This window comes from Schistocerca serialis, chromosome 12 (assembly GCF_023864345.2).
Source record: "Schistocerca serialis cubense isolate TAMUIC-IGC-003099 chromosome 12, iqSchSeri2.2, whole genome shotgun sequence".
Classification (NCBI taxonomy): Eukaryota; Metazoa; Arthropoda; class Insecta; order Orthoptera; family Acrididae; genus Schistocerca; species Schistocerca serialis.
Window position 1 is genome coordinate 40,903,468 of NC_064649.1, and position 16,269 is coordinate 40,919,736.

Genomic DNA, 16,269 nt, shown 5'->3' on the forward strand with positions numbered 1-16,269 from the left:
TCTATATACTCCTTCCACCTTTCTGCTTTCCCTTCTTTGCTTAGAATTGGTTTTCCATCTGAGCTCTTGATATTCATACAGTTGGTTCTCTTTTGTCCAAAGGTCTCTGTAATTTTCGTGTGGGCAGTATCTATCTTACCCCTAGTGATATATGCCTCTACATCTTTGCATTTGTCCTCTAACCATCCCTGCTTAGCCATTTTGCACTTCCTGTCGATCTCATTTTTGGCCATACAGGTGCATACACTGTCACAACTCAAGCAATAAGTGTAACCAGATGGAAAGGTATCTGTGAAGATGCCAGGCTAACCGTTGGTTCTCAAAAGGGGCAACAGCCTTTACAATGGTTGCAGTGGCACACATCTGGATAACTGACTGACCTGAGAACATTATCCAACATGGCCTTGCTCTGTTGATAATGTAAACAGTTGTAAACATAGTGGAACTAGAGCTGGTATTTTTTCGAAGGGCATGCAGATTTACCATACGGCTTAATGATAACATTCCTTTCGGCAAAGTATTTTGCAGGTAAAATAGTCCTTCACTAGGGTATAATAATTGGGATTAATCAGGGGATGTCGTTATCAGAAAGCGCAGACATGAAGAGACATTACAGGTTAGACTAGTGTGGAGAGATGCCTGAAATCGTCTTCAGACTAAAGACCACTACACGAACTGCAGTCGTAAGACAATCTTCATTAAATAGATCTGGCCACAAGGTTTCAGACCATGTTGTCAATAATTCTTCCGGGTTATATGGCCGTGGTCCATGGAATTCTTCTATTCCTAACGTTTCGTCCATTACTACGTTGGACATCCTCAGAGGTATGGCTGGTCCTGCTGAGTCCTGCCGGCAGGACTCAGCAGGACCAGCCATACCTCTGAGGATGTCCAACGTAGTAATGGACGAAACGTTAGGAATAGAAGAATTCCATGGACCACGTCCATATAACCCGGAAGAATTATCAACATCAGTACCGTCCGGTAGCGAAAGCCTTCATTGTATGGTTTCAGACCATATTGAGATCTGCATTTGTCGTCAGCACTCACCTATGATGAGCGCCGTGTTGAATATGGGGTCCTTGAGGAACTGGACCGCGCACTGGCCGGGCAGCAGGTCGCGGTAGCCGATGAAGTGCTCCCAGCCAAAGATGGAGATGAAGAAGAGCAGCGCGGGGATGATCCAGGTGATGGTCACCATCCAGATGACGCGCTGCTTGGTGCGCCAGCTGCGGTACCGGGCCGCGATCTTCACCGAGCAGAAGCGGTCGATGGTGATGAGCAGCACCGTGTACTGGGACACCAGGCACACCGTGTAGTCTACCGAGAGCCACAGGTCGCACAGGATGGGGCCCAGGTCCCAGTAGCCCATCAGCACGTACACCGTGTAGAACGGCATCGACACCGTGCCTGCAGCATCGGGAGAGCTCTAAAAACTAGGTTCCACTGTGCGTTTCACTTAGTGTTGCAGATCGCTGCACGGGCCATTCACTGAGGTGGCAAAAGCCGTGGGATAGCGGTATGCCCACATGCAGATGGAGGTACACAAGGTATAAAAGAACAGTGCATTGGCAGAACTGTCATTTGTACTCAGGTGATTCATGTGAAAAGGAACCAATGTGCGCGACGAGAATTAGCAGACTTTGAACACGGAATGGTAGCTGGAACCAGTCACATGAGACTTTCCATTTCGGCAATAGGGAATTCAATATTCCTAGATGCACAGTGTCAAGAGTGTGCCGAGAATACCAAATTTCATGCATTTCCTGGTGGCTTTCACTTAATAACCGAGAGCAGTGGCGTTTGTTTAGAGTTGTCAGTGCTAACAGACTGCTCGAAATACAGGGTGTTACAAAAAGGTACGGACAAACTTTCAGGAAACATTCCTCACACACAAATAAAGAAAAGATGTTATGTGGGCATGTGTCCTGAAACGCTTAATTTCCATGTTAGAGCTCATTTTAGTTTCGTCAGTATGTACTGTACGTCCTCGATTCACCGCCAGTTGGCCCAATTGAAGGAAGGTAATGTTGACTTCGGTGCTTGTGTTGACATGCGACTCATTGCTCTACAGTACTGGCATCAAGCACATCAATACGTAGCATCAACAGGTTAGTGTTCATCACGAACGTGGTTTTGCAGTCAGTGCAATGTTTACAAATGCGGAGTTGCCAGATGCCCATTTGATGTATGGATTAGCACGGGGCAATAGCCGTGGCGCGGTACGTTTGTATCGAGACAGATTTCCAGAACGAAGGTGTCTCGACAGGAAGACGTTCGAAGCAATTGATCGGCGTCTTAGGGAGCACGGAACATTCCAGCCTACGACGCGCGACTGGGGAAGACCTAGAACGACGAGGACACCTGCAATGAACGAGGCAATTCTTCGTGCAGTTGACGATAACCCCAATGTCAGCGTCAGAGAAGTTGGTGCTGTACAAGGTAACGTTGACCACGTCACTATATGGAGAGTGCTACGGGAGAACCAGTTGTTTCCGTACCATGTACAGCGTGTGCAGGCACTATCAGCAGCTCATTGGCCTCCACGGGTGCACTTTTGCGAATGGTTCATCCAACAATGTGTCAATCCTCATTTCAATGCAAATGTTCTCTTTACGGATGAGGCTTCATTCCAACGTGATCAAATTGTAAATTTTCACAATCAACATGTGTGGGCTGACGAGAATCCGCACGCAATTGTGCAATCACATCATCAACACAGATTTGCTGTGAACGTTTGGGCAGGCATTGTTGGTGATGTCTTGATTGGGCCCCATGTTCTTCCACCTACGCTCAATGGAGCACGTTATCATGATTTCATACGGGATACTCTACCTGTGCTGCTAGAAAATGTGCCTTTACAAGTACGACACAACATGTGGTTCATGCACGATGGAGCTCCTGCACATTTCAGTCGAAGTGTTCGTACGCTTCTCAACAACAGATTCGGTGACCGATGGATTGGTAGAGGCGGACCAATTCCATGGCCTCCACGCTCTCCTGACCTCAACCCTCTTGACTTACATTTATGGGGGCATTTGAAAGCTCTCGTCTACGCAACCCCGGTACCAAATGTAGAGACTCTTCGTGCCCGTATTGTGGACGGCTGTGATACAATACGCCATTCTCCAGGGCTGCATCAGCGCATCAGGGATTCCATGCGACGGAGGGTGGATGCATGTATCCTCGCTAACGGAGGACATTTTGAATATTTCCTGTAACATAGTGTTTGAAGTCACGCTGGTACGTTCTGTTGCTGTGTGTTTCCATTCCATGATTAATGTGATTTGAAGAGAAGTAATAAAATGAGCTCTAACATGGAAAGTGCACGTTTCCGGACACATATCCACATAACATACTTTCTTTATTTGTGTGTAGGGGATGTTTCCTGAAAGTTTGGCCGCACCTTTTTGTATATGTGGAATGTACAACGAACGTAGCGGTTAGGACAGTGCGAGTGAATCTGCCGTTGATAGGATATGGCAGAAGATGACTGACGTGAATGCGTTTGTAAGAGCACGACACTGCCTGCAGCGCCTCTCTTGGCCTCGTGACCATATCAGCTGAACCCAACGCGACTGAAAAACGGCAGCCTGGTCAGATGAGTCCCGATTTCAGTTGGTAAGAGCTGATGGTAGGATTTGAGTGTGACGCAGACCCCACAAAGCTGTGGATCCAAGGCAATATGGTGGTGGCTACATTGTGGTCCGGAATGTGTGTACATGGCATGGACTATGCCCTCTGGTCCAACTGAACAGATCACTGACTGTAAATGGCAATGTTAGGCTACTTGGAGGCTATTTTCCCCCATTCGCAGACTTCTTGTTCCCAGACAATGATGGATTTTTTATGGATAATGCTCCCTGTCAGTGGGCCACAGTTGTCTGCGACTGACTGAATAACGTTCTGGATAATTCGAACGAATGATATGGCCACCCATATGGGACATAATATGGACATAATGGGGAGATCAGTTCGTGAACAAAATTCTGCACCGACAACACTTTCGCAATTACGGACGGCTGTAGAGGCAGTATGACCCAATATTTCCGCAGGGATCTTCCAACGACTTGTTGCGTCCACGCTACCACCAGCTGCTGCACTGTGGGGGAGGTCCGACACGATATTAGGAGGTATCCCACAACTTTTTTCACCTCACTTTAAGTCTCAGTTGTTAAATAAGCCCCTCCACTTTGAAGACTGAGATGGGCACGATACTATTTACGCTAGAACAACTTAATGGTATTGAGGAGCACAGCATTCTGGTACATGAAAAGACCAATGTAGCCTTCCTACACCAAGAGTGTTTCAGGGAGAGGAATACGTACATCAGTCCACTGGGACGCACATCTTGTAGAGCAGTGTCGACACTGCGTCCATGTTCACTTTTCTACCATGTCATATCAATCGTTCTTTTATTAGAGTTAGCAATGTTCGTTTCTTAGACCTTGAATAGGTGATCATCAAAACGTTTCTCATGGTAAGACACGCTTTTCACGTTAATGAATCATAGCAATGTTTTTGGGAGCAATAATTTATATTATAAAAATGGCTCTAAGCACTATGGTACTTAACATCTGAGGTCATCAGTCCCCTAGACCTAGAACTATGTAAATCTAACTAACCTGAGGCCATCACACATATCCACGCCCGAGGCAGGATTCGAATCTGCGACCGTAGCAGCCGCGTGGTTCCGGACTGAAGCGCCTAGAACCGCTCGGCCATAGCGGTCGGCATTTATAAGCACATTTTCGTACTGTTCTGAGCTTTCAAGGTCATCCACTTTTCTCGTCAACCCTGTATTTTCAATGTGGTCTGATCTTGAGACTCTATCACTTTGTCTCGAGCAATAGATGGCTGACATGCCACAGGCAGGGTGATCTTTCCGGAACGAACCTGTCTCTCTGCAGTGGAGTTTGTGCTCACATGAAACTTCCTGCAAGATTAAACCTGTGTGCCAGAGCGGGATTCGAACTTGGTACCTCCTCTTGCGCAGAGACGTGCTTTACCGACTGAGGTACCCTGGTGCGACACAGGACCCGTACTCACAGATTTACTTCCGCCAGAATCTCATCTCATGTCCTTCCAAACTTCACACAAGTGCAAAACTTCCTGGACTAGACTCCTGGATGTGATACTGCGGAGACATTGCTTAGCCACGGCATGGTAGATGTTTCCAGAACGAATTTTTCACTCTGCAGTGGAGTGACGCTGTGCCTTTCTCTCTTTTTTGCCAAACTTCGGAACCAAATCTACATTTGCTTGCTACTGTTGTTTCATACATAATCTTGTTAGTTTTATTTGTGATCTCATTTGACCAAGCGATTTACTTTGACTGTCGAGTAACATGTTCCCTCTTTACAATCTAGTTTTTAAAATCTTCCACGCTCTTTCTTCCATTGTTATATCTATTTACACTTGGATATTTTAAAGAAGACAACATTTTGATAATGAATTCGTATCATCTGAAATTCCAAACCACCTTTTTTTTCACTATCCATTGTCATATACCTAGTTTTCTTTGTGATTACTTTTAAACTCCATTTTTTGTGATCTTCAATCCGAAGACTGGTTTGATGCAGCTGTCATTTCCACGCTATGCTGTACAAGTCTGCATCTCCACGTCACTGCCACAACCTATATTCATTTGAACCTGCTTCTGTAGTCAAACCTTGGTCTTCACCCCCAATTCATTCCCTCAAACTAAAAAAAAGTGTGTGATGGCTCACGAAGTTTTCTGCCAACCGAAACGTTCTTTTGGTGAAGTTGTGTCACAAAATTCTTTTCTTCCGATTTCGATTCACTGCAAACCTCAATGGTATCCAATCTACCCTTCTAATGTTCGGCCCTCTATTGTAGCACCTACAGTCACATTACTAAAGCTTCCAGTTTAAGTTGTTTATCGTTCAAGACTACGCTCCAGATAACTTCAGAGAAAGTTCTTGATACTGTGCAACACAGTTTATGGGCTTCTTATTCTAAACACCGTTATTATCTTCCATTGCGATGTAGGAGTATGAAATTTGGCTCAAAAGTGCCGCCAACCCTTCTGTGTAATGGGGGAAAAGAGTGGCGCCGTGTGACTTCGCCGCCAGTTTAGGAAGGTGTCGACCCATGTGAAGTAAAACCCAGAGCTTGGTAGTTATTCTGAAGTGCAAGGTGGGTTAAGGGAGTTGGAACGCCCTACCCCGACAATTTCAAATTTAGTGACTTGGCTTCCCTGTATTTCAGGAACCACTCTAACCACTGACATGAAACTTTTACAGGGAAATAAACTGAATGTTCTTAGTCCACTGAACTATAATAATTGCCTTTCAGCCACTGCTTTCGGAAATACAATTTTTTAATTACACAGTTAAAATTTTGTGTAATTTTTGTACGTTATCCTAAATAAATTTAATTACACATAACATTATGTTCTTCTTTTAGTTCAGGATATGTATGTATGTTATTACTCCCTGAAAATTTGAATACTCTACTCGATGTGGATTCTGAGATTTAGGGAAAAATGCAAAAGAAAATGTAAATTATTCAAAAGACTGTAACTCACTTAATATATGATTAATGTTTTATTTTTAGTCACTCAGAAGCACCCTGCACCATACTGTATATCATCCTCTTGATATTTTTCCAACTTTTTTCATCTTTTCTTCTTTCTGGACTTCTTAGTGGTCAACTGTGCTGCATACTCTGCAAACCTTGTCCATCCGTTCAAGTTCTCTGATGCAGTTTGCTAGAGGATTAATTCCCATATGCTATAGCACTTTCACCCTACCAATGTTGCCATCATTAAAAGCAATAACAGTTTCACTGCCCCCCCCCCCCTTTAGTGTCTTCATTCCAAGAAAACATTATTCAACGACTCTTTGGAATTTTGAGTCTGACCATGCAGACACTTCTTCAGTTATTCAGGATTTGCCAGGTCCCTGTAAATAGCTTTCATGATATCCATGACTGCTGCTGGGATGGAATATTTATGGCTGTTTGAACTGTTTGAGTACTGGGCATTGCGGTAATTGCACCATGACTCAGGTCTAGGAGGGAAAAAAAGGTGGTGTACTAGTTTCTCATCAGTTGACGGCCTGCCCCATTTTTAACAAATCCTCAGTATTATTTCTAATAGCCATCCAATAATACTGCTGTAGTTTATCAAGCATTTTGTCTGTTAGCCTGTCTCTTATGGTTTTACCATCAAAAAGTCTCTAGTCTCTCAAATCTTGTTTTAGCTTCCTCAACCTGGTGCCCAACCCCTTCTGGACATGACCAGTACAAACACGTAATTTAACCTTTATAACACAGCAATCCACAGCCTTCTACATAAAAAAAATACCGATTTTATTTGATCTTGAAGTAATGCACGAAGAAACTATAATACTTTCAACTGAGGTAGATTATATTTACAAAAATAAAATAAAATACTTACCATGTGAGTTTATATGTGATATACACACATCAAAAAAAGCTTTGCATCACACTGGTTCCAAGAACTGCTGAAGATAGAGGCTGACTGTATCACAGACACAGTTCCTTTGTCTGTTCAGAGATGTCACAAAACCCGCCCAAAGATGTAAACAACCATCCATGAGCAGCGCTTATTAGACATAAGGGGTTCGACAGCCTATCGGTTCCAGTCATACCACCAGGAAGGAGGTACACGGCTCGTGTTGTCTGTAGTTCAACCATGCCTAGACGGTCAATACCGCGGTTCGATCGCGTCCGCATTGTTACTTTGTGCCAGGAAGGGATCTCAACAAGGGAAGTGTACAGGCGTCTCGGAGTCAACCTAAGCGATGTTGTTCGGGCATGGAGGAGATACAGAGAGACAGGAGCTGTCGATGACATGCCTCGCTCAGGCAGCCCAAGGGCTCCTATTGCAGTGGATGATTGCTATTTACGGATTATGGCTAAGAGGAACCCTGACAGCAACGCCACCATATTGAATAATACTTTTCGTGCAGCCACAGGACGTCGTGTCACGGTTCAAACTGTGCTCAATACGCTGCATGATGCGCAACTTCACTCCCGACGTCTACGGTGAGGTCCATCACTGCAACCACGACATCATGCAGCGCGGTACAGATGGGCCCAACAACATGCCGAATGGACCGCTCAGGATTGGTATCACATTCTCATCACCGATGAGTGTCGCATATGCCTTCAACCGGACAATCGTCGGAGACGTGTTTGGAGTAAACCTGGTCAGGCTGAACGCCTTAGACACGCTGCCCAGTGAGTGCAGCAAGGTGGAGGTTCCCTGTTGGCATTATGTGGAGCCAACGTACGCCACTGGTGGTCATGGAAGGCGCCGTAACGGCTGTACGATACGTGAATGCCATGCTCCGACCGACAGTGCAACCATATCGGCAGCATATTAGCATGGACGACAATACGCGCCCCCATCGAGCACATCTTGTGAATGATTTCTTTCACGATGACGACATCGCTGGACTAGAGAGGCCAGCATGTTCTCCAGGCATGAACCCTATCGAACATGCCTGGGATAGATTGAAAAGGGCTGTTTATGGACGACGTGACCCACCAACCACTCTGGAGGATCGACGCCGAATCGCCGTTGAGGAGTGGGACAATATGGACCAACAGTGCCTTGATAAACTTGTCGATAGAATGCCAGGACGAATATAGGCATGCTTCAATGCAAGAGGATGTGCTACTGGGTATTAGATGTACCGGTGTGTACAGCGATCTGGACCACTACCTCTGAAGGTCTTGCTGTATGGTGTGGATTTCATGAGCAATGAAAAGGGCGGAAATGATGTTTATGTTAATCTCTATTCCAATTTTCTGTACAGGTTCTGAAATTCTCGGAACCGAGGTGATGCAAAACTTTTTTAATGTGTGTATACAGGGTGAGTCACCTAACGTTACCTCTGGATATATTTCGTAAACCACATCAAATACTGACTAACCGATTCCACAGACCGAACGTGAAGAGAGGGGCTAGTGTAATCTTCCCCGAGGTTGGCTTCTACTAGATTTTCCATTCGTCTGTAAAGAATTCGTGTTAGTATTTTGCAGCTGTGATTTATTAAACTGATAGTTCGGTAATTTTCACATCTGTCAACACCTGCTTCCTTTGGGATTGGAATTATTATATTCTTCTTGAAGTCTGAGGGTATTTCGCCTGTTTCATACATCTTGCTCACCAGATGGTAGAGTTTTGTCAGGACTGGCTCTCCCAAGTTTTGTTAGCACATCTGAACATATGAACAAATACGTAATCAGTGCCGTTTGTTGCATTGTAAAATGTTAATTACATCCGGAGATATTGTAACCTAAAGTTGACGCTTGAAACCTCCGACGTTCAGTTGCGTGTTGTAACAAACACGGGCCACGGTCGGCGAGCAGCATCTGCAGGAACATGTTTACGATGACGACCGTGTTTGCGAGTGTGGCTGTAGTGCACTGTTGTGGTTTGGTCTAGCTGTCGAAGTGTCCGCATGTTGCTGCTATTGTTATTCTGCATTCGTCTCCGCACGCAGACCAACTGTAGTACACCGTGTTACCAGACGTCTGTGATAGTGTAGTGTTGTAGGAACTGTGACCATGGTGTATTCGAACTCTGAGAAGGCGGAGATGATACTCATCTATGGCGAGTGTCGACGAAATGCAGCTGAAGCCTGCAGGGTGTATCCAGAACGGTACCCGGACAGAGAGCATCCAACGTACCGCACATTGCAAAACATCTACCGCCAACTGTATGCCACAGGTATGGTCGTAGCACGCAAACGGGTCCGTAACAGGCCCGTCACAGGAGAAGCGGGTGCAGTTGGTGTGTTAGCTGCTGTTGCCATGAACCCACACATGAGTACACGGGACATTGCGAGAGCCGGTGGACTGAGTCAAAGTAGTGTCATGCGCATACTGCATCGTCACTGCTTTCACCCGTTTCATGTGTCTCTACATCAGCAATTACATGGTGATGACTTTAATCATCGAGTGCAATTCTGTCAATGGGCATTAATAGAGAATGTGTTGCAGTTCTACCTGTTTACCGATGAAGCGGGTTTCACAAACCACGGGGCAGTGAATCTACGGAACATGCATTACTGGTCCGTGGACAATCCTCGCTGGCTTAGACAGGTAGAGCGACAGCGACCGTGGACTGTAAATGTATGGTGCGGAATCAATGGCGACCACCTCATTGGTCCTCACTTCATTGCAGGGGCCCAAACAGCTGCAACATACATCGCGTTTCTACAGAATGATCTGCCAGCGTTGCTCGAAAATGTCCCACTGGAAACGCGTCAACGTATGTGGTATCAGCATGATGGTGCACCTGCACATTCCGCAATTAACACTAGGCTGACCCTTGACAGGATGTTCGACGGGCGTTTCATAGGACGTGGAGGACGCATAAATTGGCCAGCCCATTCTCCTGATCTTGCACCTCTGGACTTCTTTCTGTGGGGTACGTTAAAGGAGAATGTGTACCGTGATGTGCCTACAACTCCAGAGGATATGAAACAACGTATTGTGGCAGCCTGCGGCGACATTAGACCAGATGTACTGCAGCGTGTACGACATTCATTACGCCAGAGATTGCAATTGTGTGCAGCAAATGATGGCCACCACATTGAACATCTATTGGCCTGACATGTCGGGACACACTCTATTCCACTCCGTAATTGAAAACGGAAACCACGTGTGTACGTGTACCTCACCACTCATGGTAATGTACCTGTGCGTCAGTGAAAAAGACCAAAAAAAAGGAGATAGCATGTGGACGTATTGTCTCTTCTGTACCTAAGTTCCATCACCGTTCCCTTTGGATCCCTACGTAATTCGGTGCTCTCCGAGACACACGATCGAACAGCGGAGGAGTGGTACTCAAGCGTCAACTTTAGGTTACAATATCTCCGGATGTAATTAACATTTTACAATGCAACAAACGGCACTGATTACGTATTTGTTTATATGTTCAGATGTGCTAACAAAACTAACGGGGTTCCATTAAAAAAACGTAGGTTTGTGTTAAAAAACATACTTCCGTGCATTTTTGTACGGTTTGTATTAACCAGTTACACTAGCTCATCTCCTCACGTTCGGTCTGTGGAATCAATTCGTCAGTATTTGATGTGGTTTACGAAATATATCCAGTGGTAATGTTAGGTGACTCACCCTGTATATCATTTTACATAGAAAATTGAAGATTTTATAATGAGAGAAAAATCCGAAAATGTGAAAAAAAAATTCCGTTATAACCCCGTTAATGATGTCAAAGTGGCACCAAAGATAACCACAATTCTGTCCAACGCCACTCAGGACGTGCCACACACCCATTCTATCTCACATTTAACCACTTCTTTTGATGCCTATCTATGGAGATCAGAACCGCGGCACCCAACGCAGTTTTCTTATAGGTGGCCGGGGGAACATTTCAGATACTCCACGGCTCAGAATCGACACGAAAGGGCCTTAAGGGGTGCCGTAAGGGATCATCAATATAAGTACCCCCTTCAAATGGCTCTGAGCTCTATGGGACTTAACTTCTAAGGTCATCAGTCCCCTATAACTTAGAACTACTTAAACTTAACTAACCTAAGGACATCACATACATCCATGCCCGAGGCAGGATTCGAACCTGCGACCGTAGCGGTCGCGCGGTTCCAGACTGTAGCGCCTAGAACTGCTCGGCCACCCCGGCCGGCTAAGTACCCCCTTCCTTGGAGCGTTGATTCCCACACGTTTTCGGGTCGAAAAGGACAGTTCGTAGTGTCATAAGCAACAGGTCGACGTTCTTGACAATCTTTTCTGACACCATCGGAAAGATGCAACCCTCAAGGACATGGTGGGCTAGCAACTCCACTCAACGTGATCGCACCCCTTTGGACTGCAGCGTGATCACAGTTTTTGCTCTGATGTACAGGGTGGAAGAACTAGGGGCGATATTTGAACACGGCAAAGGGCACTTACTGTTTTTCAGCCCTACTATTTCACACCTTACTGTGACCAAAGAGAGATGCGACAACGACATATGCGTGAACAAAGCGGCAAAATTTCCCTCAAAGTACCCCTTTCATTAAGGCCCCCAGTGCCACGCACCCATCTCTGATGAGAACTTGAAACGGTACAGTAGTTTCCACTCTATGAGCAGCAGGTTTCGCTGCTCGCTCGCACTGGGAAATAGAAACAGAGGCGGCTCCGCAGACAATTTTAATACACGACGCGTCCGGCCGTGGGTGCAACAGAACCCATGTGGATGGGTGGAAAGAAATGTGTCAGGCTTCATAATACGTATTTAAATGTGTCGCGTATTATGCATTTCTTGAACGTGAATGTGAATCTGCACATGAACAATCCTAATCCTCCTCACACTTTTCCGTAAAGCGTGGCCAAATCTTTTGTTGGGAATCAGTTCTGTAGTATAGTAGTGCCAACCTTACTCCTGGGTAGGGGATCAGAGAGACAGCACAGGCAGGTAAAAGTCAAAGACTTTCCAGTGTCACAAGATTTGGGGTGGAGAGGTTGGTCACGGCCAAGTGGTTCGACCACCCCCTCCACCGGGGCCCAGGAAGACCTCCGGGTGCCCGCCATATTCGTGGGAATGTTACAGAAGACGGGTAAGTGAGCAGACGTGCCCTCAGTGCGTCTGTCTCAATGTTCGCGCATGGAAGAGAGGTATTTGATTATTTATACTAATTCTTTTATTGCCAGCTTCGGATTGTGTAAGGAAATGATTGTGCTCGTTTAATTCCGGAAATTTGACCCCCTGTGTTAAAGTATCTGGTCCCCAGTTTGCCCGTTATCCTCCTCACATAGTGAATGTCCTATGTAAAATATTGGGAGACTTTGGTGGTATACATTTGGCCAACGCAATTCCGTCTTACCCGTAGAAATGTGCGTGCAGATTAGTATATAATATACTCGAGCTATAAGTTGTAAAACTGTAATATCTGTAAACCGAAACAATTGCTGCAATCGCTGTAAAGTCGAGTGATAATGTTTAAAATAAATAGGTAATCAACTGTCATCAATCTTTAACATACCTTAAAAATCACAAGGAAGTCAAGTTAAAGGAATTTATTTAAAATAAAAGCTATAGAATGCAGGGACCCACACAGCAGCGTGTGAGCCCTCCAGCCCCTTGCCTAGTATCGAACAGAAAGGGCACACTCTCTAAGTAGCGCTCTCAAGCTCCCCTCCCCAGTTATCCGTTGCGCAGTTTTCATTCAGGGCATGACGAGATAAACATTCATCTGGCGTCCCTAGGCAAAGAGGTTAGACGGTAAACTTTCAAACTCTGAACACGTTCAGAGACAACAAGAAACTGATTCCCAGGTGGCAGTGTGACAAGCAATTATTTCGACACCCCTAAGCTGCGTTGCGCTACGTCGTTGAAATAGCACCGTTTGGCCACACGCGGAGTGTCCGACGGGATGCCTAACACGCCGGCGCCTAGGAATGATTCACTGTAGAGGAAAATTTTTGAAGTGTGCAACAAAGAAGCGCGGTTTGGACCTCATGGGAAAGAGTCAGTCCATGTTATAGGTTACACGTAGTGGGTGGTGGAGATGTATATTCGCTGGGTTCAGTAACATTAAGTTTTCAGATGGGGCCAAAACATTCTCGGCAATGTATGGAAGATTAGCCTCCTATAGATGACTGGTTACTGTCCGGTCTTAGGGCTAGATTTCCTACATAAGCATCACGCTAAAACTAAGCTCGGACATCATGTAACAAAATTTGATGGGGAATCATTCTGTCTGGGAAAAAGCGTTTCAATGTCACTCTTCCATCAGGTTCATCTCCCATGAAAGATGAACCAGTTAAACTGTGTACAACGGCACTAAAGATCAATTTGCACAATAAAATGCTGCAAGATACAGGGAAACGGGGTTTGTAAATAAGCGATTTATGTGTGGTAGAACCAAAGGGAGAAATTGGTGAATTAGAGAAAGCTCGGTGGTCTTTGCACTGGAGTATAGTGTGTGTATGGGAGGCAGACGGGGAGTAGGTGGCGCCTACCGGTTCAAAATGGTTAAAATGGCTCTGAGCACTATGGGACTTAACATCTGAGGTCATCAGTCCCCTAGACTTAGAACTACGTAAACCTAACTAACCTAAGGACATCACACACATCCATGCCCGAGGTAGGATTCGAACCTGCAACCGTAGCAGCCGCGTGGTTACGGACTGAAACGCCTATAACCGCTTGGCCACAGCGATCGGCTGGTACCTACCGGTATAAATAGTTTGAGATATGGGTGAATAGTTGACAGTTTGGATGTTTTAGATGAAAATGATCTGGATAGGATGAATTTGAACCACAGCCATAAGCTGAATGAAATTTTCACTCTGCTGCGGAGTGTGCGCTGATTTGAAACTTCCTGGCAGATTAAAACTGTGTGCCGGACCGAGACTCGAACTCGGGACCTTTGCCTTTCGCGGGCAAGTGCTCTACCAACTGAGCTACCCAAGCACGACTCACGCCCCGTCCTCACAGCTTTACTTTCGCCAGTACCTCGCCTCCTACCTTACAAACTTTACAGAAGCTCTCCTGCGAACCTTGCAGAACTAGCACTCCTGAAAGAAAGGATATTGCGGAGACATGGCTTAACTACAGCCTGGGGGATGTTTCCAGAATGAGATTTTCACTCTGCAGCGGAGTGTGCGTAGATATGAAACTTCCTGGCAGATTAAAACTGTATGCCGGACCGAGACTCGAACTCGGGACCTTTGCCTTTCGCGGGCAAGTTCTCTACCAACTGAGCAACCCAAGCACGACTCCGCCCCTTCCCCACAGCTTTACTTCAGCCAGTACCTCGCCTCGTAAGCCATGTCTCCGCGATATCCTTTCTTTCAGGAGTGCTAGTTCTGCAAGGTTCGCAGGAGAGCTTCTGTAAAGTTTGGAAGGTAGGAAACGAGGTACTGGCAGAAGTGAAGCTGTGAGGACGGGGCGTGAGTCGTGCTTGGGTAGCTCAGTTGGTAGAGCACTTGCCCGCGAAAGGCAAAGGTCCCGAGTTCGAGTCTCGGTCTGGCACACTATTTTAATCTGCCAGGAAGTTTCATAGCCATAAGCTATACCCCTGTGCAACTGCATTAGGTGAGCCTGTGTAACGTTTAGAAGAAACAGAGAATTTAGCAATGGAGGAAGTCTTATTAGAATTTCAAGAATTGTTTAATCCTCTATGATCTTTCAAAATGGTTCAAATGGCTCTGAGCACTATGGGACTTAACATCTTAGGTCATCAGTCCCCTAGAACTTAGAACTACTTAAACCTAACTAACCTAAGGACATCACACAACACCCAGCCATCACGAGGCAGAGAAAATCCCTGACCCCGCCGGGAATCGAACCCGGGAACCCGGGCGTGGGAAGCGAGAACGCCACCGCACTCTATGATCTTTACTACCAATGCAATACAGAATCTTGACTGATGACAAATCACCCATGTAAACCATATTGTGTATCTAACCAATGATTTGGGAGTTCGTTAATCATCCGTTATGGGGCAGTACTAATGAGTAAAGTATCAGCCCGTGGGTGCACTGGTGGTGATTGTACCTAAGAAAAGCGTGGATGGAACGAAGGCCTATTGGTTGTACTGCGACTATAGGAATTTCAATAGTGCTGAACTGGATATCCTTAGAGAAGGGTTGAATGGTCTAGGGGGAGGGGGGGGGGGGTCAGCAGTATCAGAGGTTGTCGAGAAAGCTATTCTGATGCTCATAACACTGTGAACTATCTCGTTCGACCGCAAATCGTGTGGGAATCAAAGCCACAGAGAAAAGTTTGGTTCGATATACGCCATTTATTCGAACCCCTGAGTTTTCTCGTCGATTCTGAGCGGCGGTGTCTGAAATGTTTTCCCTGCCCGCCCACAGGAAAATCGCGTGATTTCAAAGCTGAGAGTTGCCGTTCTGACGTCCATCAGAGATGCTTTCGAAGGAGGCGTGAAATGTGCGCTAGAGGGCATGTGAGGACTTTCCACGATGGCACTGGGCAGAATTATGATGAAAGTTGATGCCAATATGACATCATTAATCCGCTTTACATCTCACGTGAACTGTTGAGCTCCGGCCTTTTCCTTTCCGCCTGCGTCCACGCGTTGCTGTTTGAAGCATCACCGAGCGCGAATGGGACGTCGCAGGGTGCCACCCTTTTGCACAGTGACAGAGAGGATGGTCGTAGGCACCATTGAGCAACGTTTCAAACTTCTGTTCACAGTGACAGATAATTACGGTGATTCGAAAATATCTTCAACATTTCGCAGCCCTGTCAGCAACTGTATAAATATTAATTTTAAT

The 16,269-nt window shown here is 45.8% G+C and overlaps 1 protein-coding gene across 1 annotated transcript in view; it reads right to left on the bottom strand.

The window, feature by feature from the left end:
- LOC126428410 (5-hydroxytryptamine receptor 2A) overlaps window positions 1-16,269 on the bottom strand; it is a 164,525-nt gene that overhangs the window by 78,249 nt on the left and 70,007 nt on the right. Inside the window, 1 exon segment of the mRNA XM_050090333.1 lies at window positions 1,051-1,410. Within this exon segment, the coding sequence (XP_049946290.1) occupies window positions 1,051-1,410 (360 nt within the window).